Source organism: Oreochromis niloticus, linkage group LG3, assembly GCF_001858045.2.
Source record: "Oreochromis niloticus isolate F11D_XX linkage group LG3, O_niloticus_UMD_NMBU, whole genome shotgun sequence".
In the NCBI taxonomy this organism is placed as follows: domain Eukaryota; kingdom Metazoa; phylum Chordata; class Actinopteri; order Cichliformes; family Cichlidae; genus Oreochromis; species Oreochromis niloticus.
The window spans coordinates 14715542-14738915 of NC_031967.2; the positions used below are offsets into that span (position 1 = coordinate 14715542).

Here is a 23374-nt window from a genome sequence, read left to right on the forward strand (position 1 = left end):
TCGGTTTAGTTCTTACCCTGGTTTACATCTTTTTTTAGAACCATTGATTTTTTAAAAATTAATCTGAGGAGATCCATCACGTGCATATTAAAATGTTTTTCTTTTTTTCTATTGCATCAGGCTGTCAATCTGATGTTTTCTGATATGATTTTGCTTAGATTTTTTTGGTGATTTCTGGGTCAAGTTTCATAGGGTAAATTTAGCAACTACTAAAACTTTATTGAGAATACTGAGATGATTGAAAGAAAAACACAGAAGTGGCAAAAAACAGATCATTGGGAAAATCATTCCGAAATCAGATCAGGTGGAAATCATGCAAATAATAATACAAAGCTGCACAACTACACAACCGAGCTTTAAATATGTGAAGGGCCGGGAGCATATAAGTATTACTTCCTCCCACTCCTTTTCGAGCACCTCAAGCAGAATAAATGTGACTGCCTGGAAAGACATTTTAAGCTTTATTTACCCTGAGTGGCACACAAATACTCCTTAAAACCTGTCATTGTGCACTTTTGGTTTCATTTTTAGCAAATAGATCTCACATTGAAAGTCAGTGGATTGTATGAAAAGAAAACATTGCAATGAATACATTGTTAAATACTTGTCTTTTCTTCCTCTTCCAAAGTGAAAGCCAAAGGTAACTTACAAGACAGACATCATCTGGTTGTCTGTATTTTTTGTCAGTCACAGTGGGAAAGAAGGAAGAGGAAATTAAAAATATTCTATTGAAGATTTGTGGAGATATATATAGTTAATCTCAAAATGCTTGTTATGCATTTTATGCATTTTCAGATTATTCATCATAAGTATTTGAATTCAAAGTATTCAGTTTGTTAGATAATATTTTCACATCTGATTAGTTCACATCAGTGGAATGCTGACTAACAATGCTGATTACTGGACCATGAAACTGACTTAAAGTTTTTCAGGAATGTTTTTTTTATTTAATCTTTTTATCTTTGTATCTTCAACTGGTGGCTCAAAACATTTCAATAGAATTGTGTGTGGGCATCACATATTTGTGAAGCAAATATATAATGCCCGAACAGACTGGTGGCATCACAAGAGATCAGACAGGTACAGGGGAGGCTGAATAAGGATTCTGTCAATTACGGCACTAGGGTGAGCAAATCTGTATGTCTTTGGTCTATATGTAAATTTAGTGTGTGCTAGGCGTTTTGTGTTACAATTTATTGTGTAATGGTTATTGTCATTTGTTACACTTAACCTGAAGCTATGATGAAAAATAATGTTCTATTGTGATATTTTTTCACGCCATAGAAAACGTTTTTTCTATGCAGACAGTTCATTTAACCTAAATCTTTTCAACTCTGTTGCCTAAAAGTGATGAAAAAAATAATGTATCAAGGTAAAAAAAAAGAGAAAGAAGTATGATTATTATTTCTACTGTGTATGATATAGTAGTGTATCCAGTAAAAATGGCTATACTGTTAGAAAATAGGAAAAAGCACAATAAATTAATAAACTGAAGTTGTTCTATGTCTGTTCTGTTACAACTTTTAGAATACAGATTTGTTTTTTTGGACACTATTTTTTTCTTGTCTCTGCAATATAAACTTTCGATTCTTGTTTTTGTGTCCCAGAACACAAATTCTTTACACAAACCCAGTCTGTTCTCACATTAGTATCAATGTACTTTTTTTTTGAAAAGTCAACAAGTATTTCAAAGTATCCCTGGGCAAGATGTTGAATTCAAGCTTGCCAAAAGTGTACATATATACATGATTCTTTGTGAAACAGTGCTTGGGTAGGTATAGATGTGTGATGGCATGAATAAGGCTTGCAGCACCAAGTAGTTTTGGAACTAAACTTTAGTAAAAAGGTACTATATATATATATATCAATCAGTCCATTTACAAATGTTAATTAATTTAATCAAGTAATTAATAACAATGTAATAATGTGTTATCAATTACAAAAATAATAATTTCTTAATATGTACCATTACTAACACCCTTCACACAACATACTTTGTTTCCATTTTTTAAAATGAATCTACTAATGGTGTAATGGTGGCAAATATAATTTGACAGGTTTAATTGTACTTTTGAACAAAAAAAGTAATTCCCAAAGAGCATCGCATGAAGTGTGTTCTTTAAACATTTGAAAATAAAATTGAGGACAAAAGTAGAGGTTACAGGCCTAAAAAAAAGACAAGCTTCAATAAACAAAACCAAATAAAACAAAAAAAACCAAACACTTATGGGCAGCGGTGTTTTAGATCCATGTGAAGAGCATGATTGGCAACAACTTCAACTTTGTCTGAAGAGGGAGAGAGTATAAATAAAAGCTATGTCAATGCATAAGTACTGCCACATCAATTTATAACAAACATTCATATTCATATTCAGGTACATGAGGCCGTAATGGGGGCTTGTCAAACATTGACCGTTTTGTTAACCATACTGGGTAAGTAACTGATTATTTTACAAAAATTAGAATGCAGCTCTTAAAAAAATAAAATAAAATAAAAATACATACATACACAATGTGCCACACTTTTTGGTTACAATTTATTAGCTTTTAAGATTTTAATTCATCATATTTTAGTAACATCTGAACATATTTTTTAGTAACATGCTTTCATATCATGTCGATTAACAGCTTCTTTTAAGTGTTTTTCTTTTTCTTGATCAGTTTGGAGTATAGTAGCATGATTAATTATTGAAGAATTAAATATATAATTTCAAATGCCTTTATTATTATTTTTTTGACAATTTTTTCATGAAACGGTTTTAAAAATGTTACTCAATATGAGAGGGTTTCTTAAATTTAGTTTAGTCACATCCTTCCTTGTTTTACTCAAAAAAAGTCAAATCTATCTATCTATCTATCTGTCTATCTATCTATCTATCTATCTATGCATGTGGTTTTGGTATGTGTGTATGTGTTAAACGTAATAATCTATCTGCTCTATAGTGACAATTGAGCTTGCCACTACACCAACTGCTGCAGACAGTTGTGCAATTCCAGCTCCACCCACCAGTGCGGCATCTACAACTGCAACTACAGCATCTACAGCATTAACAACAACTGAAGGTTCACCTGCAACTACAGAAACGGCAACATCAACAACAACTGAAGGTACAACTCCAACTACAGTACATGAAGAAACTACAGCATCAACAACAACAACTGAATATTCAACTACAGCTACAGCATCGACAAAAACTGAAGGTACAACTACAACAACACTATCTGAAGAAACAACAGCAACTACACCATCAACAACAACTGAAGTTTCAAGTGCAACTACAGAAACAACAGCAACTGAAGGTTCAACTGCAACTACAGCATCTGAAGCAATTACAGCATCAACAACAGTTGAAGGCTCAACTGCAACAAATGCAGCTACAGCATTAACAACAACTGAAGGTTCACCTGAAACTACAGAAACGACAGCATCAACAACAACTGAAGGTACAACTACAGCTACAGCATCATCAACAACAGAAACTTCAACTGCAACTACAGAAACAACAGCAACTATAGCATCAACAACAGCTGAAGGTTCAACTGCAACTACAGTTTCTGAAGAAACTACAGTATCAACAACAACTGAAGGTACAACAGTCACTACAGCACAAACAACAACTGAAGGTTCAACTGCAACTACGGAAACAACAGCAAGTACAGCATCAACAACAACTGAAGGTACAACTGAAATTGCAGAAACAACAGCAACTAAAGCATCAACAACAACTGAAGGTTCACCTGCAACTACAGAAACAACAGCAACAACAGCAACAACAGCAACTACAGCAACTACAGCATTAACAATAACTGAAGGCTCAACTGCAACTACAGAAACGACAGCAACTACAGCATCAACAACAACTGAAGGTACAACTGAAACCACAGAAACAACAGCAACCACAGCCTTAACAACAATTGAAGGTACAACTGCAACAACAGCAGCTACAGCATCAACAACAACTGAAGGTACAACGGCAACCACAGCCTTAACAACGAGTGAAGGTACAACAACAATTACACCATCAACAACTAGTGAAGGTTCAACTGAAACTACAGAAACAACAGCAACAACAGAAACAACAGCAACTATAGAAATGACAGCAACTACAGCATCAACAACAACTGAAGGTACAACTGAAACTGCAGAAACAACAGCAACTACAGTAACAACAATAGCTGAAGGTTCAACTGCAACTACAGAAACAACAGCAACCACAGCATTAACAACAACTGAAGGTACAACTGCAACAAATGCAGCTACAGCATCAACAACAACTGAAGGTACAACGGCAACCACAGCCTTAACAACGACTGAAGGTACAACTGCAACTACAGAAACAACAGCAACTACAGCAAGTACAGCAATAACAACAACTGAAGGTTCAACTGCAACTACAGAAACGACAGCAACTACACCATCAACAACTACTGAAGGTACAACTGAAACTACAGAAACAACAGCAACTTCAGCAACAACAATAGCTGAAGGTTCAACTGCAACTACAGAAACAACAGCAACCACAGCATTAACAACAACTGAAGGTACAACTGCAACAACAGCAGCAAAAGCATCAACAACAACTGAAGGTACAACGGCAACCACAGCCTTAACAACGACTGAAGGTACAACTGAAAGTACAGAAACAACTGCAACTACAGAAACAACAGCAACTACAGCATTAACAACAACTGAAGGTACAACACAAACCACAGCCTCAACAACAACTGAAGGTACAACTGCAACAAATGCAGCTACAGCATCAACAACAAGTGAAGGTACAACAGCAACCACAGCCTTAACAACAACTGAAGGTACAACAGCAACTACACCATCAACAACTCCTGAAGGTACAACTGCAACTACAGAAACAACAGCAACTACAGCATCAACAACCACTGAAGGTACAACTGAAACTGCAGAAACAACAGCAACTACAGCATCAACAATAGCTGAAGGTTCAACTGTAACTACAGAAAGCACAACAACCACAGCCTTAACAACAACTGAAGGTACCACGGCAACAACAGCCTTAACAACAACTGAAGGCACAACAGCAACTACACCATTAACAACTACTGAAGGTACAACTGAAACTACAGAAACAACAGCAACTTCAGCTTCAACAACAACTGAAGGTTTAACAGCAACTACAGAAACGACAGAAACTACAGAATCAACAACAACTGAAGGTACAACTGAAACTACAGAAACAACACCAACTTCAGCTTCAACAACAACTGAAGGTTTAACAGCAACTACAGAAATGACAGCAACTACAGAATCAACAACAACGGAAGGTACAACTGCAACTACAGCAGCTATAGCCTCAACAACAACTGAAGGTACAACAGCAACCACAGCCTTAACAACAACTGAAGGTACAACACAAACCACAGCCTCAACAACAACTGAAGGTACAACTGCAACAAATGCAGCTACAGCATCAACAACAACTGAAGGTACCACGGCAACAACAGCCTTAGCAACAACTGAAGGCACAACAGCAACTACACCATCAACAACTACTGAAGGTACAACTGAAACTACAGAAACAACAGCAACTTCAGCAACAACAATAGCTGAAGGTTCAACTGCAACTACAGAAACAACAGCAACCACAGCATTAACAACAACTGAAGGTACAAAGGCAACAACAGCCTTAACAACAACTGAAGGCACAACAGCAACTACACCATCAACAACTACTGAAGGTACAACTGAAACTACAGAAACAACAGCAACTTCAGCTTCAACAACAACTGAAGGTTTAACAGAGACTACAGAAACGACAGCAACTACAGAATCAACAACAACGGAAGGTACAACTGCAACAAATGCAGCTACAGCATCAACAACAACTGAAGGTAACACGGCAACAACAGCCTTAACAACAACTGAAGGCACAACAGCAACTACACCATCAACAACTACTGAAGGTACAACTGAAACTACAGAAACAACAGCAACTTCAGCAACAACAATAGCTGAAGGTTCAACTGCAACTACAGAAACAACAGCAACCACAGCATTAACAACAACTGAAGGTACAACTGCAACAACATCAGCTACAGCATCAACAACAACTGAAGGTACAACGGCAACCACAGCCTTAACAACAACTGAAGGTTCAACTGAAACTACAGAAACAACTGCAACTACAGAAACAACAGCAACTACAGCATTAACAACAACTGAAGGTACAACACAAACCACAGCCTCAACAACAACTGAAGGTACAACTGCAACAAATGCAGCTACAGCATCAACAACAACTGAAGGTACCACGGCAACAACAGCCTTAACAACAACTGAAGGCACAACAGCAAGTACACCATCAACAACTACTGAAGGTACAACTGAAACTACAGAAACAACAGCAACTTCAGCTTCAACAACAACTGAAGGTTTAACTGCAACTACAGAAACGACAGCAACTACAGCCTCAACAACAACTGAAGGTACAACTGCAACAAATGCAGCTACAGCATCAACAACAACTGAAGGTACCACGGCAACAACAGCCTTAACAACAACTGAAGGCACAACAGCAACTACACCATCAACAACTACTGAAGGTACAACTGAAACTACAGAAACAACAGCAACTTCAGCAACAACAATAGCTGAAGGTTCAACTGCAACTACAGAAACAACAGCAACCACAGCATTAACAACAACTGAAGGTACCACGGCAACAACAGCCTTAACAACAACTGAAGGCACAACAGCAACTACACCATCAACAACTACTGAAGGTACAACTGAAACTACAGAAACAACAGCAACTTCAGCTTCAACAACAACTGAAGGTTTAACAGAGACTACAGAAACGACAGCAACTACAGAATCAACAACAACGGAAGGTACAACTGCAACAAATGCAGCTACAGCATCAACAACAACTGAAGGTAACACGGCAACAACAGCCTTAACAACAACTGAAGGCACAACAGCAACTACACCATCAACAACTACTGAAGGTACAACTGAAACTACAGAAACAACAGCAACTTCAGCAACAACAATAGCTGAAGGTTCAACTGCAACTACAGAAACAACAGCAACCACAGCATTAACAACAACTGAAGGTACAACTGCAACAACATCAGCTACAGCATCAACAACAACTGAAGGTACAACGGCAACCACAGCCTTAACAACAACTGAAGGTTCAACTGAAACTACAGAAACAACTGCAACTACAGAAACAACAGCAACTACAACATTAACAACAACTGAAGGTACAACACAAACCACAGCCTCAACAACAACTGAAGGTACAACTGCAACAAATGCAGCTACAGCATCAACAACAACTGAAGGTACCACGGCAACAACAGCCTTAACAACAACTGAAGGCACAACAGCAACTACACCATCAACAACTACTGAAGGTACAACTGAAACTACAGAAACAACAGCAACTTCAGCTTCAACAACAACTGAAGGTTTAACTGCAACTACAGAAACGACAGCAACTACAGAATCAACAACAACGGAAGGTACAACTGCAACTACAGCAGCTACAGCATCAACAACAAGTGAAGGTACAACAGCAACCACAGCCTTAACAACAACTAAAGGTACAACAGCAACTACACCATCAACAACTCCTGAAGGTACAACTGCAACTACAGAAACCACAGCAACTACAGAAACAACAACAACTGAAGGTTCAATGGCAACCACAGCATTAACAACAACTGAAGGTTCAACTGCAACTACAGAAACAAAGGCAACAACAGTTTCTGAAGCAACTACAGCATCACCAACAACTGAAGGTTCAACTGCAACTACAGCATCAACAACAACTGAAGTTTCAACTGAAACTGCAGAAACAACAGCAAGTACAGCATCAACAACAACTGAAGGTTCAACTGCAACTACTGAAACAACAGCAACTGCAGCATCAACAACAACGGAAGGTACAACTGCAACTCCAACAGCTACAGCATCAACAACAAGTGAAGGTACAACAGCAACCACAGCCTTAACAACAACTGAAGGCACAACAGCAACCACACCATCAAAAACCACTGAAGGTACAACAGCCACTACAGAATCAACAACAACTGAAGATTCAACAGCAACTGCAGAAACAACAATAACTACATATTCAACAACAACTGAAGGTTCAACTGCAACTACAGCAGCTACAGCATCAACAACAAGTGAAAGTACAACAGCAACCACAGCCTTGACAACAACTGAAGGTACAACAGCAACTACAGCATCAAGAACTACTGAAGGTACAACTGAAACTACAGAAAGAACAGCAACTATAGCATCAACGACAAGTGAAGGTTCAACTGCAACTACAGAAACAACAGCAACTACAGAAACAACAGCAACTACAGAAACAACAACAGCTGAAGGTACAACGGCAACATCAGCATTAACAACAACTGAAGGATCAAGTGCAACTACAGCATCAACAACAACTGAAGGTACAACGGCAACATCAGCATTAACAACAACTGAAGGTTCAACTGCAACTACAGCATCAACAACAACTGAAGGTACAACAGTCACTACAGCACAAACAACAACTGAAGTTTCAACTGAAACTGCAGAAACAACAGCAAGTACAGCATCAACAACAACTGAAGGTTCAACTGCAACTACAGAAACAACAGTGACTACAGCATTAACAACAACTGAAGGTTCAAATGCAACTATAGAAACAACAGCAACTGCAGCATCAACAACAACTGAAGGTACAGCTGAAACTGCAGAAACAACAGCAAAAACAGCATCAACAACTACTGAAGGTTCAACTGCAACTACAGAAACAACAGCAACTACAGCATTAACAACAACTGAAGGTACAACAGAAAACACAGCCTTAACAACAACTGAAGGTACAACTGCAACCACAGCCTTAACAACAACTGAAGGCACAACAGCAACTACACCATCAACAACTACTGAAGGTACAACTGAAACTACAGAAACAACAGCAACTTCAGCATCAACAACAACTGGAGGTTCAACTGCAACTACAGAAACAACAGCAACTACAGCATTAACAACAACTGATGGTACAACAGAAACCACAGCCTCAACAACAACTGAAGGTACAACTGCAACCACAGCCTTAACAACAACTGAGGGCACAACAGCAACTAGACCATCAACAACAACTTTAGGTTCAACTGCAACTACAGAAACAAAGGCAACAACAGTTTCTGAAGCAACTACAGAATCAACAACAACGGAAGGTACAACTGCAACTACAGCAAGAACAATAACTACAGCAACAACAACAATTGAAGTTTCAACTGCAACTACAGAGACAACAGCAATTGCAGCTTTAAAAACTGAAGTTTCAAGTGCAACTACAGCAACAACAACGGCTACAACAACAGTAGCAGCAACAACAACAACAAAGCCTACAACAACAGCAGCTGCAACAACAACAACAACAAACCCAACAACAACAACACCAGCAGCATCAACAACAACAAAGCCAACAGCAACAACAACTACAGCAGCTCCAACAAAAATAACAAACCCAACAACAACAGCAACAACAACAACAGCAAATCCAACAACAACAGCATCAACAACAACAACAACGACAGCAGCTGCAACAACAACAACAACAACAAACCCAACAACAGCAGCAACAACAATAGCAACAACAACAGCAAATCCAACAACAACAACACCAGCAGCATCAACAACAACAAAGCCAACAGCAACAACAACTACAGCAGCTCCAACAAAAATAACAAACCCAACAACAACAGCAACAACAACAATAGCAACAACAACAGCAAATCCAACAACAACAGCAGCATCAACAACAACAAAGCCAACAGCAACAACAACGACAGCAGCTGCAACAAAAACAACAAACCCAACAACAACCGCAACAACAATAGTAACAACAACAGCAAATCCAACAACAACAGCAGCAACGTCAGCAACAACAAAGCCAACAACAACAGCAGCAACATCAACAAAACCAACAACAACAGGAACAATAATAACAACAACAACGCCAACAACAACAACAACAGCAAAGCCAACAACAACAGCAGCAACGCCAGCAACAACAAAGCCAACAACAACAGCAGCAGCATCAACAAAACCAACAACAACAGGAACAATAATAACAACAACAACGCCAACAACAACAACAACAGCAAAGCCAACAACAGCAGCAACATCAACAAAACCAACAACAACAGCAACAATAATAACAACAACAACGCCAACAACAACAGCAGCAACGTCAACAACAACAAAGCCAACAACAACAGCAGCAACATCAACAAAACCAACAACAACAGGAACAATAATAACAACAACAACGCCAACAACAACAACAGCAAAGCCAACAACAACAGCAGTAACATCAACAAAACCAACAACAACAGCAACAATAATAACAACAACAAAGCCAACAACAACAGCAACAACAACAACAACAACAAAGCCAACAACAGCAAAGCCAACAACAACAGCAGCAACATCAACAAAACCAACAACAACAGCAACAATAATAACAACAACAAAGCCAACAACAACAAAGCCAACAACAAAGCCAACAACAACGGCAACAACAACGACAACAACAGCAGTGCCGGTTGTTCGTGCACCAGTTGTCGTTATTGCAGCAGTTTTGGTTACACCCTTTGTGCCTCAACTCGAAGATAAAACCAGTCCACAATTTCAGGCACTTGCAGCACAAGTGGTTATAGTGGTAGGTAAAATACAGACATTGATTTTCATTGCTTTTAAAATTCCAGCTGATTATAACTACATTTGAATTAATTAATTTATTTCTACTTTGCTTCGCACAGTATGAATTCATCTATAGAGCTCGATATGGTTTATTCTTCAGCCGTGTCATTGTCGTAGCATTTAGGTAAGATATTTACTTTTGTTCATTTATATCAGCACTAATCTTATTATTGACAATGACTAAAAATAGTGTTGATTTAGGATATTTAATAGAAAATTGACGTTTTTTCCTTCTCTTTTTCATTCAGACAAGCTGGGACCAGAACACGAGCATCTGATACTGAAGCAGAAGTCGAGGTTGTGTTTAACAACACCATAACACCTGCAGAAATCCCAGAGGCTAAAGATGTTCAACAAACGTTAGTCACAGCTGTGTCGAATCCCAACAACACTTTCAATCTCTCTGTTGATACAACATCTGTCGTAGCAACCCAAGTAAACAGTGAGTAAACAGAAGTCACACTTGTCACTCCTAAAAGATTGTTTTTGAAACAAGTCAATACAACTATTCATATTTAACATCAAATATGAACATCTTTGTCCCCCCCTCCCCCAACCCCCACTTAATTTTTTAATGTGCTACACATGAGAAATGCTACGTTTAATGGGATTTACAATGTATATATATAAAAAGCATTGTGTGGTTATGTAAATTACTTTGTTGTCAATTGCTGTGCTCTTGCTCTTTGTTTTCTACACCTGTAACAACTACAACTGCTGAGCCAGTTATAACAAAGGAGTTGAAGTTCACATCAGTTGGAGAGGCATTTACAGACAACTTGCTGAACTCATCATCTCCAGCGTTTACAGAAAGATCCTTGATGACAGTGACAACAGTAAGTTTTGATCTTCAAGTCAAGCAATGGTCAATTGCATGGATTCGTACTGACAGATCTTTGATTGCGTGTGTTTCTGTAGCTTGAACCTATCTATAAGACGACGTTTCCTTCATACCTCTCAATGATAGTGACTGGATTCCGGTAATTTATTTTTTATTTGCAGATTCCATATAATATATAATACATAATGAATTAATGCAAGTAAAATGATGTTTGGTTTATTCATTCTGCAGAAACGGATCTATCATCACTGACATTAACATTCGGTTTGCATCTACAGCAGTGCCTAATAACACTGACATTGCAAATGTTTTGATTAATGCAGCTCCAAACATAACTTTCTTCAACATTACCACAGTTACTGTCAGTGACCCTGGTAAATAATATTGAATATTATTATATTTTAAATTAACAATAGGTCAGAACTGTTTTTTTTTTAAGTGACACAAGTTTCCTTTTCTTTACATTTACAGTGCTTTCAACTACAACTGTGAGCACTACAACATCAATGATTACAGATACAAATGAAACCACAGCAAATCTTACAAACACCACACCTGAAACAAATACAACTACAGGGCTTACAACAGCTTCAACTACACCTGTGAACACTTCAACATCAATGCTGACTGCAGCTACAAACGCAACCACAACAAATCTTACAAACACCACACCTGTAACAAATACAAATACTGTGTCTACAACAGCTTCAACTACACCTGTGAACACCACAACATCAATGCTGAGTGCAGCTACAAACGCAACGACAACAAATCTTACAAACACCACACCTGTAACAAATACAACTACAGGGTTTACAACAGCTTCAACTACACCTGTGAACACTACAACATCAATGCTGACTGCAGCTACAAACGCAACCACAACAAATCTTACAAACACCACACCCGTAACAAATACAAATAATGTGTCTACAACAGCTTCAACTACACCTGTGAACACTACAACATCAATGCTGACTGCAGCTACAAACGCAACCACAACAAATCTTACAAACACCACAGCTGTAACAAATACAACTACTGTGTCTACAACAGCTTCAACTACACCTGGGACCGCTACAACACCAATGATCACTACCCCAACAAATGCAACCACAGCAAAACTTACAAACACCACACCTGTAACAAATACAAATAATGTGTCCACAACAGCTTCAACTACACCTGTGAACGCTACAACACCAATGATCTCTACCCCAACAAATGCAACCACAGCAAATCTTACAAACACCACACCTGTAACAAATACAACTACAAGGCCTACAACAGCTTCAACTACACCTGTGAACACTACACCATCAATGCTGACGGCAGCTACCAACGCAACCACAACAAATCTTACAAACACCACACCTGTAACAAATACAACTACAGGGCCTACAACAGCTTCAACTACACCTGGGAACGCTACAACACCAATGATCTCTACCCCAACAAATGCAACCACAGCAAAACTTACAAATACCACACCTGTAACAAATACAACTACAGGGCCTACAACAGCTTCAACTACACCTGTGAAAACTACAACATCAATGCTGACGCCAGCTACCAACGCAACGACAACAAATCTTACAAGCACCACACCTGTAACAAATACAACTACTGTGTCTACAACAGCTTCAACTACACCTGTGAATGCTACAACACCGATGATCACTACCCCAACAAATACAACCACAGCAGATCTTACAAACACCCCACCTATAACAAATACAACTACAAGGCCTACAACACCTTCAACTACAACTGTGAACACTACAACAGCAATGCTGATTACACCTACAAATGCAACAACAACAAATTTTATAAACACCACGCCTGCAACAAATACAAAAACAACAACAACAACAAAGCCAACAACAACGACAGCAGCAGTGGCCGTAGTCCGTGGACCAGTTTTTTTTCTTTCAGCCGTTTTGTTTACACCTTTTGATGATGCACTCATTAATACAACCAGTCCACAATTTAAAGCACTTGAGGCACAAGTGGTAATAATGGTGAGTTAAATACTGAGATGCATTCACAAGTTTTGTTAAATTTCGAGCTGATTACAACAACATCTGAAATAATTAATTTTCTACGTTTGTTTTGCACAGTATGAATTCATCTATAGAGCTCGATATGGTTTACTTTTCAGCCGTGTTATTGTCATAGCATTTAGGTAATATTTTTTACTTTTGTTCATTTTCAGCAACACCAAGCTTATTATTGAGAATGACTAAAAATACTGTTAATTTAGGATATTTAATTAAAAATTGACATTTTTTGTTTTTTCTTCATTTAGACAAGCTGGGACCAGAACACGAACATCAAATACTGAAGCTGAAGTGGAAATTGTGTTTAACAACACGATAACACCTGCAGAAATCCCACAGGCTGCAGATGTTGCAAAAACCTTAGTCACAGCTGTGTCTAATCCCAACAACTTCACGTTAACTATTAATGCCACATCTGTCGTAGCAACCCAAGTAAACAGTAAGTAAACAGAAGTCACACATGTCGCTCCTGAAGCATTTATTTTAAAAAAGGCAATACACAGATTCATATTTGACATTATATATAGTTATTTTGTGTGGCATGAACACCCATGTAATTATTTATATAAGTATTTTCTAAAAAACCCCCACAAAGATAACAATTTAATGCGATACACTTTAAATTAGATTTAATATGTATAAAAAAAGTGTTCAGTCAGCGATTTAGGTGAAAAATATTTAATATGATCATATTTAAAATTCACGATGTCTCAGAACTGTTTGTTAAAGCAACACCTTCTTTCCTTTTTTTACATTTACAACAGCTTCAACTACACCTACAAATGCAACCACAACAAATCTTACAATCACCACACCTGAAACAAATACAACTACAGCTTCAACTACAACTGTGAACCCTACAACCACTACAACTGTAACAACCACTGAGCCAGTCAAAATACTGGCGGTGAAATTCAGATCTGTTAAAGGGATATTTACGACTGACTTGCTGACTTCATCATCCACAGCATTTAAACAACGAGCTACACTGATAAGGACAGCAGTAAGTTTGTTTTTTTCAAGTTGAACAATAATTAAATGTCTGTACTCTAATTAATTGCATAATTTCTAGATAAAGTCACATAACAGTATTTCTGTAGCATACCTTAAAAAAAGCAAACAAATGATATGCTTGTCCTTTTTCTATCCCTACTTTCAGGTCTCCTTTCTAAAGTCAACAATTATTCCGTTGTTACTATTATTATACAGACTGAGCCAAAAAAAATCATATACATTATATCCAATAAACAATGTGGAAAAATATTTGCACCATGTAACTGAACTAAAACTCCACAGTAAATACTGCTGCAGTTTCTATTTTTACCAACTGGATGCCATGATTTCTAAGTGATCAAAGAAGAAAGATAAAGCATAAATGTGGCCTGTGACATATTCATTATGTGCTAACCATTCAAATTAGGGGCAGCTGGATGAACAGAAAGAAAATATTGAATATTAATTGCACTATGATATTACATAGATTACATACAAATAACATATCACAAATAACATGGAAGTGAAGGAGCACAAGCCCAAAAAGCAATGAATACATACTTACAGTGTGTTTATTCATATTTCTGCAGCTTGAACCTTTCTACCAGGCAAGATTTCCTTCGTTCCGCTTCATCACCGTGACTGCATTCAGGTATATTGTTTATGGTATACGATTTCACAAATATTTAAACTAAATAAAGTAAAAAAATAAAGTTTGGGGTTATTCCTTTTGCAGTAATGGGTCCATTGTCAATGACATGGACATTGGATTTGCATTGTCACTGGTCCCTAATGCGAATGAGATTGCGCAAGTTTTGATTGATGCAGCCAAGAAGACACCCTTTGACATTGAAACCAGTTCTATATTTGTGAACGGCACACGTAAGATATATTTAATACAATCATGTCAAACATGTTTCTATATTTTAGAACAGTTTTCTGAAAGCAATGCATTTTTTTTTCTTTTTGTCAACATTTACAAAAGTGTCACATGGAGTGAGCCACAAGATCAGTCTCCTCACTGCCTCCTGTATGGTGCTGCTGTCATGGCTCCTGTCAGGCCAGCAATAACATCTGAGTTGATGCTCTTGTGAAATAACTTGAGGAAATGTCTCCTGTGACTGGGTATGAAAAATGATTTTTACAACAGAAAATCCACGAGGAACTTCTGATGAAGAGCAATCATAATATGATTTAGAAGTAACTAAAGCTAAAACGAACCTTTATGTAATCAATCAGTATAAACTTGAACATAATTTCTGACGAAGGTGTCATTGGTTGTCAATTTATAATGTAAGAGATAATGTCATAATGTAAGTTAGACATATCAGTGAGACAAAGTTTTTTATCCATAAAGCATCTCCTCAGCTCCTGAATCTGGCTGTGAAAGAAATGAAGTGATACATAGCATCACCTCACCTGGCATCCAGGAAATATAAGATGTGTGAAAATATCCTGTCCTATGATACCTATGATACCTAATATCCTATGATTACCAGTCACTTTTACCAGTCAATATTTAAATATATTTGTTGTATGTATCTTATTCTTGTATTGTATGTATTATGTTTGTGTTGTATTGGATAACTTTGACAAAAAATCTAAATCTAAGTGATTCTGATATTTAAAATGATTTATGAATACTATTGTTATAAAAAATATCATTATTATCACCTTTTTCCTTCTGAAGCAGATTCTTTTGAAGTCTATCTTGATAAATTGAAGAAGCTTCAATTAAAGACTCTTAATTTTTAAACACACTTTAATCTGCTAGTCTCATTTTTTTTTTTAATCACGAAAAACAAATAGGAGATACTGTCATGGCACTTTTAGGTTTCCATCAAAGATTGTTGATACACATAAAATTAAATGAAATTCTTAGTTTTGCATGTTACACTGGAATTAGATTAGGGTGAAATAAGATTGAATTCAGTCTAAATAAAATGACTTGATGTCTTACTTTTTAACCAAAATCATTTCTTTTCAGCATATTCAGTGTTTCAGTGAGGGGGCCTGTTTGTTTCATAACTGATGTAATTAAATAATAACTCATTGGTAACGGCATATTTATTTACAATTGTAGATGATTAATGTTGTGTGTAGAAGTCAGTCAGTGACCTGGTGACATGGCCATGTTGTACACCTCCTGGGACTACCAAGAAGAGATATCCCAACTTACTTTGTAGGACTGTAAAATCAACATTAAAATAAATAAATAACAATAATGACTATAAATAAAATGTCATAAATAACAGGAAAAAAGGAAAAATTAAGGATGAATAAACAATACACAAAAATAAAAACTGAAAAAATTAGTAATACCATTTCAACAACCTTCTATGCCACTTCTACACGTCTACATACAGATATATAAATAAACCAACACATGCATATAATTTCTTATATCAATGATATAACAACGATGATATTTAAATGCATGTACAGTGAAATATGTTTTTGCACCCTTCCTGATTTCCTAGTGTTTTGCATGCTTTTCACACTTTGTCACACACGTTTCAGCTCATCAAACACATTTTATTATTAGACAAAGTAAATACAAAGAGTAAATGTGAAGAGTAAACACAAAATGCAGTTTTTAAATCATGATTTCATCGATTCAGGAAGCAAAGTAATCCTAGCTGGTCCCGTGTAGAAAAGTAACTGCTTCTGTTGTCAGATAAAGAAAGTGTCATTAACCATAGTTTTTGGAAAGCTTATTTCCATTTCATCAAACACACCCTGAATACTGGCAGACCTTTTGAATGAAGAAATCACTGAAACAGACTTGTCTGACAAAGTGAAGCTGGCTAAAAGATCTCAAAAAGCAACGTATCATACCGCGATCTAAAAAAACACCTGTGAAACAAAGTCACTGCCATCTGTCAGTATGGAAAGGGTTACAAAGCCAGTCCTCAGGCTTTCGATGGCCGTTTAGGACGGAAGTGAGCGGCTGTGAAATTGGACAGCCTTCTACCCTTCGTTCAAGTCTGCCCTTACTTCAGGTCACTGTTTTTCTGGTCGCTAGCGCCATAGCGTAAAAACTGTAAAATGGACCCAGAAATGTCGCTCCATTTTTTTTGTACATTTTTAATTCTCGTGGAGCTAGAAAAACTTAATCATCGTCGCTGGCATGTTTTGTACCTTAGGCTCATCAGAGACAATCATATCCAGGTAAAATAAGTTTCTTTAATCTACATGCATTTAGGAATTACTTAGCTAGTTTCATGGATAATTTTAGTGACTGAATTACAGGGAGTGCAGAATTATTAGGCAAATGAGTATTTTGTCCACATCATCCTCTTCATGCATGTTGCCTTACTCCAAGCTATATAGGTTCGAAAGCCTACTACCAATTAAGCATATTAGGTGATGTGCATCTCTGTAATGAGAAGGGGTGTGGTCTAATGACATCAACACCCTATATCAGGTGTGCATAATTATTAGGCAACTTCCTTTCCTTTGGCAAAATGGGTCAAAAGAAGGACTTGACAGGCTCAGAAAAGTCAAAAATAGTGAGATATATTGCAGAGGGATGCAGCAGTCTTAAAATTGCAAAGCTTCTGAAGCGTTTCATTCAAAATAGTCAACAGGGTCAAGAAGCGTGTGGCAAAACCAAGGCGCAAAATAACTGCCCATGAACTGAGAAAAGTCAAGCGTGCAGCTGCCAAGATGCCACTTGCCACCAGTTTGGCCATATTTCAGAGCTGCAACATCACTGGAGTGCCCAAAAGCACAAGGTGTGCAATACTCAGAGACATGGCCAAGGTAAGAAAGGCTGAAAGACGACCACCACTGAACAAGACACACAAGCTCAAACGTCAAGACTGGGCCAAGAAATATCTCAAGACTGATTTTTCTAAGGTTTTATGGACTGATGAAATGAGAGTGAGTCTTGATGGGCCAGATGGATGGGCCCGTGGCTGGACTGGTAAAGGGCAGAGAGCTCCAGTCCGACTCAGACGCCAGCAAGGTGGAGGTGGAGTACTGGTTTGGGCTGGGGCTGGGGCTTGTGGGGCCTTTTCGGGTTGAGGATGGAGTCAAGCTCAACTCCCAGTCCTACTGCCAGTTTCTGGAAGACACCTTCTTCAAGCAGTGGTACAGGAAGAAGTCTGCATCCTTCAAGAAAAACATGATTTTCATGCAGGACAATGCTCCATCACACGCGTCCAAGTACTCCACAGCGTGGCTGGCAAGAAAGGGTATAAAAGAAGAAAAACTAATGACATGGCCTCCTTGTTCACCTGATCTGAACCCCATTGAGAACCTGTGGTCCATCATCAAATGTGAGATTTACAAGGAGGGAAAACAGTACACCTCTCTGAACAGTGTCTGGGAGGCTGTGGTTGCTGCTGCACGCAATGTTGATGGTGAACAGATCAAAACACTGACAGAATCCATGGATGGCAGGCTTTTGAGTGTCCTTGCAAAGAAAGGTGGCTATATTGGTCGCTGATTTGTTTTTGTTTTGTTTTTGAATGTCAGAAATGTATATTTGTGAATGTGGAGATGTTATATTGGTTTCATTGGTAAAAATAAATAATTGAAATGGGTATATATTTGTTTTTTGTTAAGTTGCCTAATAATTATGCACAGTAATAGTCACCTGCACACACAGATATCCCCCTAAAATAGCTAAAACTAAAAACAAACTAAAAACTACTTCCAAAAACATTCAGCTTTGATATTAATGAGTTTTTTGGGTTCATTGAGAACATGGTTGTTGTTCAAAAATAAAATTATTCCTCAAAAATACAACTTGCCTAATAATTCTGCACTCCCTGTATTGCCGGTCATTCGTACACATGTACTGTATTATATAAAATATATAAACTAAATGTCTTCGAAACTTATAGAATCTAATCTTGTGGTTTCTTTTTTTTACATAGCACTTCATCAAACTGTTGTCTGCTACAGAGTTAGAAATATTATACAAATAGTAATATAGCATCCACCGTCTCCTGCTTGCATATTTCTGAAAACATGTTAGTGGTGTGGCAGATTGAGCCAGCACTGCAAAACTTGTGGATGGACAATGCAGTGGACAGTGGGAGGAAGCATCCTAAAGCTCTCTTTGCAGACCACCCTGTGTGATTCTCCACTCCCCAACCAGAAAAGACAAACCACATGCACATGCGCTGCCCCATCCACGTCTGATCTTGCTTCGGCAGATTCAGCAGTACTGCCAGAGACTTCCTGTAAGCTATTACAGTTGTTAAAGAAACGGTCCAGGAACAGGTCACTCAGGTTAATCCCGTGTGAACAACTGTAAATATTTTTTTTCTTTATTGTCATCAAATAAATATCCATGTAAAACTGTTCAAAGTTAGCATTATGTTCAAACATGTTACAAATACCTGTAAATAAAATGAGTTCAGTGAGAGTTATTGTTTGTTCTAATCAATTTATTAATAACACAAAACTTTTAAACTAACACAACACATATAGCAATGTAAAAAATACATTCAAATAAATATATTTCTCATTCTAGAACTAATCTTTCAGGAATTGAAAACAGTTTGTCCATGCTCTCCCAGCTCTCCTTCGCTCTACTCTCCCCAGCCTCTCTTTGTTGCCTCATGTCCTCTCTGATGAGTTCTAGCAGCTCATCATCCCTGTATCTTTTCCTCTTTCTCCCTATTGTGGGTGGCCAACCCCTTCCTCATCACTTTCGTTTTGCTCACCCACTGCTGCGCGTGGCCCTGGAGTGTCCTCGGGGAGAGAGGAAATTAGGACAGGAGGCCTAATGGAAGGCTTCTGTCCTATCACCTCATCCATGCGGGCAAACCAGGGCCAAGTAGCACCAGTGGGCTTCCCACTGACTCCCTCTCCTGACCCTAGATACTTGCAACCCTAAAGGCAGAGAAAATCAAAAATCACAGTAGACAAATAAAAATGATCTTCTTGTATAACACACATACATACTACATAGTGTATTTATTTTTTTTAAGTTATCCCATTTCTTTCTGGCCTGCAAGGGGGTGACTTTGCCTGTCATTGCCTCCAAATATGGCATTTCAAGCATCCTTCTCCTGCATTTGGACACAGCCACTTAATAGAAGTGGAGGATCTATCGGTTTTGTGAGGAACGAGAAGATGAGAGGTAAGTGTATTTTAATCTCATGATTCAAATAATACTGTAGCGGGTCAGGGCTGTTTTGGGGTTCTGTTGTTATAGTTATGTTTCTGTTGTCATGGTGATGAGTAACGTGCTCTCTCGGCGACTGTTTTTCCGGTGAGAGAGCACCTTTTTTTTGTTGTTATGTTGTTGTTGCCGCACTGAGGAGGGAGGTAGCGACAGTGTTCTGGGCCGATTCTAATAAACGGCTGTGCTTCCAAGAAACCTCTGTCTCCTCTGTGTCTGAGCTCGCCACATTAGTGTCAGAAGTGGGATTAGCTCACCCCCGCCATAATGGAGAGAAACATTCGGAGGCTGGAGCAAGCTGTTGAGGAGAGCATCCGCTGCTTGGGAAGCTGGCGATTGAGGAGAGAGGAAGCGAGCGGCCATGTAAGTCCCCCGACGGGTCCCGACGGCGCGAGCGCACCGCGGCTGGGGCAATGCTTCATGGGCTGCCTCTGTCAACCGACACACCGAGCCCCCGACAGCGAGCAGTGATGCCTGCAACGCCAGCTAAGGTACCGAAATACAACGGGCTAACCCCGCTAGAGCCCTACCTCTCACAAGTATGGCTAGCCGTGAGGCATAATGGCTGGAGCGACGAAGAGGCTGCTACACACCTAGCGCTAGCATTGGAAGGAGATGCACTGCAGGTACTCCTTGACCTAGCCCCGTCAGAGCAGCATGAGCTCCAGGCCCTCACCATAGCAATCGAGAGGCGATTCGGGCAGCGGCACTCCACTGATCAGAGCAGAGAGCAGCTGACCAACCGGAGCCGTCAGCTGGGGGAGAGCCTGGGCACCTTTGCAGCGGACGTGTTGCTGCATGCTCGTCATGGCTACCCGGAGTTCCCAGCAGCAGGCCGTGAGGAGCTTAGCCTGTATGCTTTTCTGCAAGGACTTTTTCCAGAGCGATTACGCCAACACGTCCGCCTGGCCATGCCTCAAACTCTCCCTGAGGCGCTCCTTGAGGCTGAAAGGGTCGAGCTGGTGTTCACCTTGCAACCTAACCAGCAGGTGCCCCCCCCCCCAACTACCCCCAAATCAGAGTCGCAGACTGCGACGGGGAGGGGGAGGTCGCCGAGATATGCCAGCTGCAACCCTAGGTGTCCCGGAGGCGTCCCCGTTGACCGACCGACCGCTGCTACCGGTGCGATGAGCCTGGCCACGTGGCACGCGACTGCTCAGCCCCTGCCCTGAAGACCAGGACCACGCAGCCTCAGGGAAACGGGGAGGGAGCGGTGTAGCGAGGGGACCACCGCTCCAGCTTCCTGCCCCCCTCCAAGGACAATGCACGGTGGTGGGCCGAGTTGGGCACCTCAAGGGACTCTACCTGAGCTGCTGTGTTGAGGACGAGCCATGCCAGGCCCTGGTGGACACGGGGTCTACCATTTCCCTGATACGACCTGGCGTGCTCCCTGGAACGTCCGGGCCATTGGTGAAGGGTTGGTCACCCACCGACACCCAGCTGATGACAGTGACGGGTGAGAGGGCTGATATGCGGGGGAAGAAACCGTTGCGGATCCGACGAAGGATCTGGAGCTGGTGCACGACTTCTGGCTTGCTGACATTCAAGACCAGTGCATCATCGGCCTTGATCTGCTGACCCACTGGGGGGCCTGCGTCGACACCGCAAAGCGGGCTATCACTCTTGGCACAGAGACACTTGCCCTCCAGTGCGGTCAAAAGCAGGGAGTGGAGGGGACCAGAGCCAGACGAGACAGGCATCGGGCAGCTGCCGCTCAGCAGATTTCGGGTGCCGGTGGCTCCGGGTCATCTCCACTCACCTCAGCCCCGGCCTCTCAGCCCGACAAATCTCCCTCGACCGAGACAACCGAGGCTGTTGGTGACCTGTGGCAGCGCAGCAGCGTAGGTCTCAATGTTGACCAGTGCCAGCGGTTGAGGTGCCTCCTGGACAAGAATGTGGACATCTTTGCCACCAGTGACAAAGACTGCAGGCAGACGAGGCTGGTCCAGCACACCATCGACACCGGCTCTGCTCAACCCATCCGTCTGCGCCCACACCGGCTGTCCCTCTCAAAACGGCAGGTGGCGGAGGAAAAGATCCGTGAGATGGCTGCAGCTGGGGTGATCGAGCCGTCCAACAGCCCATGGGCGGCACCCGTGGTCCTGGTGGGGAAGAAGGATGGCAGCCCGATGTTCTGCGTGGATTTTCGCCGTCTCAATGCAGTCACCAAGAAGGACTCGTACCTGCTTCCACGGATCGACGAGGCCCTGGATTACGTTACCGGCTCCAGCTGGTTCAGCTCCCTCGACATATGCAGCGGCTACTGGCAGGTGGAGCTAGCCCCCGAAGCAAGGCCTAAGACTGCATTCACCATTGGACAGGGGCTGTGGCAGTTCAGGGTCATGCCATTTGGGCTCTGCAATGCGCCAGCGACGTTTGAGAGGCTGATGGAGAGGATGCTCGTGAACATCCCTCGTAGCCGCTGTGTTGTGTATCTGGATGACCTGTTGGTGCACGGTGGTGACTTCGACAGTGCACTGTCTCACCTGAGCGAGGTCTTCAGCGCCATCCGTCGAGCTGGGCTGCGGCTCAACCCTGCGAAGTGCCGGCTGTTGGCAAGAGAGACTACGTTCTTGGGCCATGTG

General features: G+C 40.3%; 1 protein-coding gene and 1 long non-coding RNA gene across 2 annotated transcripts; both read left to right on the forward strand.

The window, feature by feature from the left end:
• The first annotated feature begins 1042 nt into the window (after positions 1-1042).
• On the forward strand, positions 1043-11138 carry LOC109196486 (mucin-22-like). Its single transcript, XM_025900785.1, has 9 exons — positions 1043-1125; positions 2376-2433; positions 2944-4542; positions 5011-5379; positions 5416-7089; positions 7324-9222; positions 9327-10712; positions 10813-10877; positions 11002-11138. The coding sequence occupies exons 2-7, from the start codon at positions 2391-2393 to the stop codon at positions 10664-10666; spliced, it is 6924 nt and encodes a 2307-aa protein (XP_025756570.1). The 5' UTR covers positions 1043-1125; positions 2376-2390; the 3' UTR covers positions 10667-10712; positions 10813-10877; positions 11002-11138.
• Positions 11139-11201: 63 nt separating this feature from the next.
• On the forward strand, positions 11202-16706 carry LOC102079020 (mucin-5AC). Its single transcript, XR_003218977.1, has 10 exons — positions 11202-11589; positions 11672-11733; positions 11826-11968; positions 12066-13615; positions 13715-13779; positions 13903-14093; positions 14419-14657; positions 15238-15299; positions 15384-15529; positions 15633-16706. It is a non-coding gene; the product is annotated as a mucin-5AC (long non-coding RNA).
• Positions 16707-23374: the final 6668 nt, after the last annotated feature.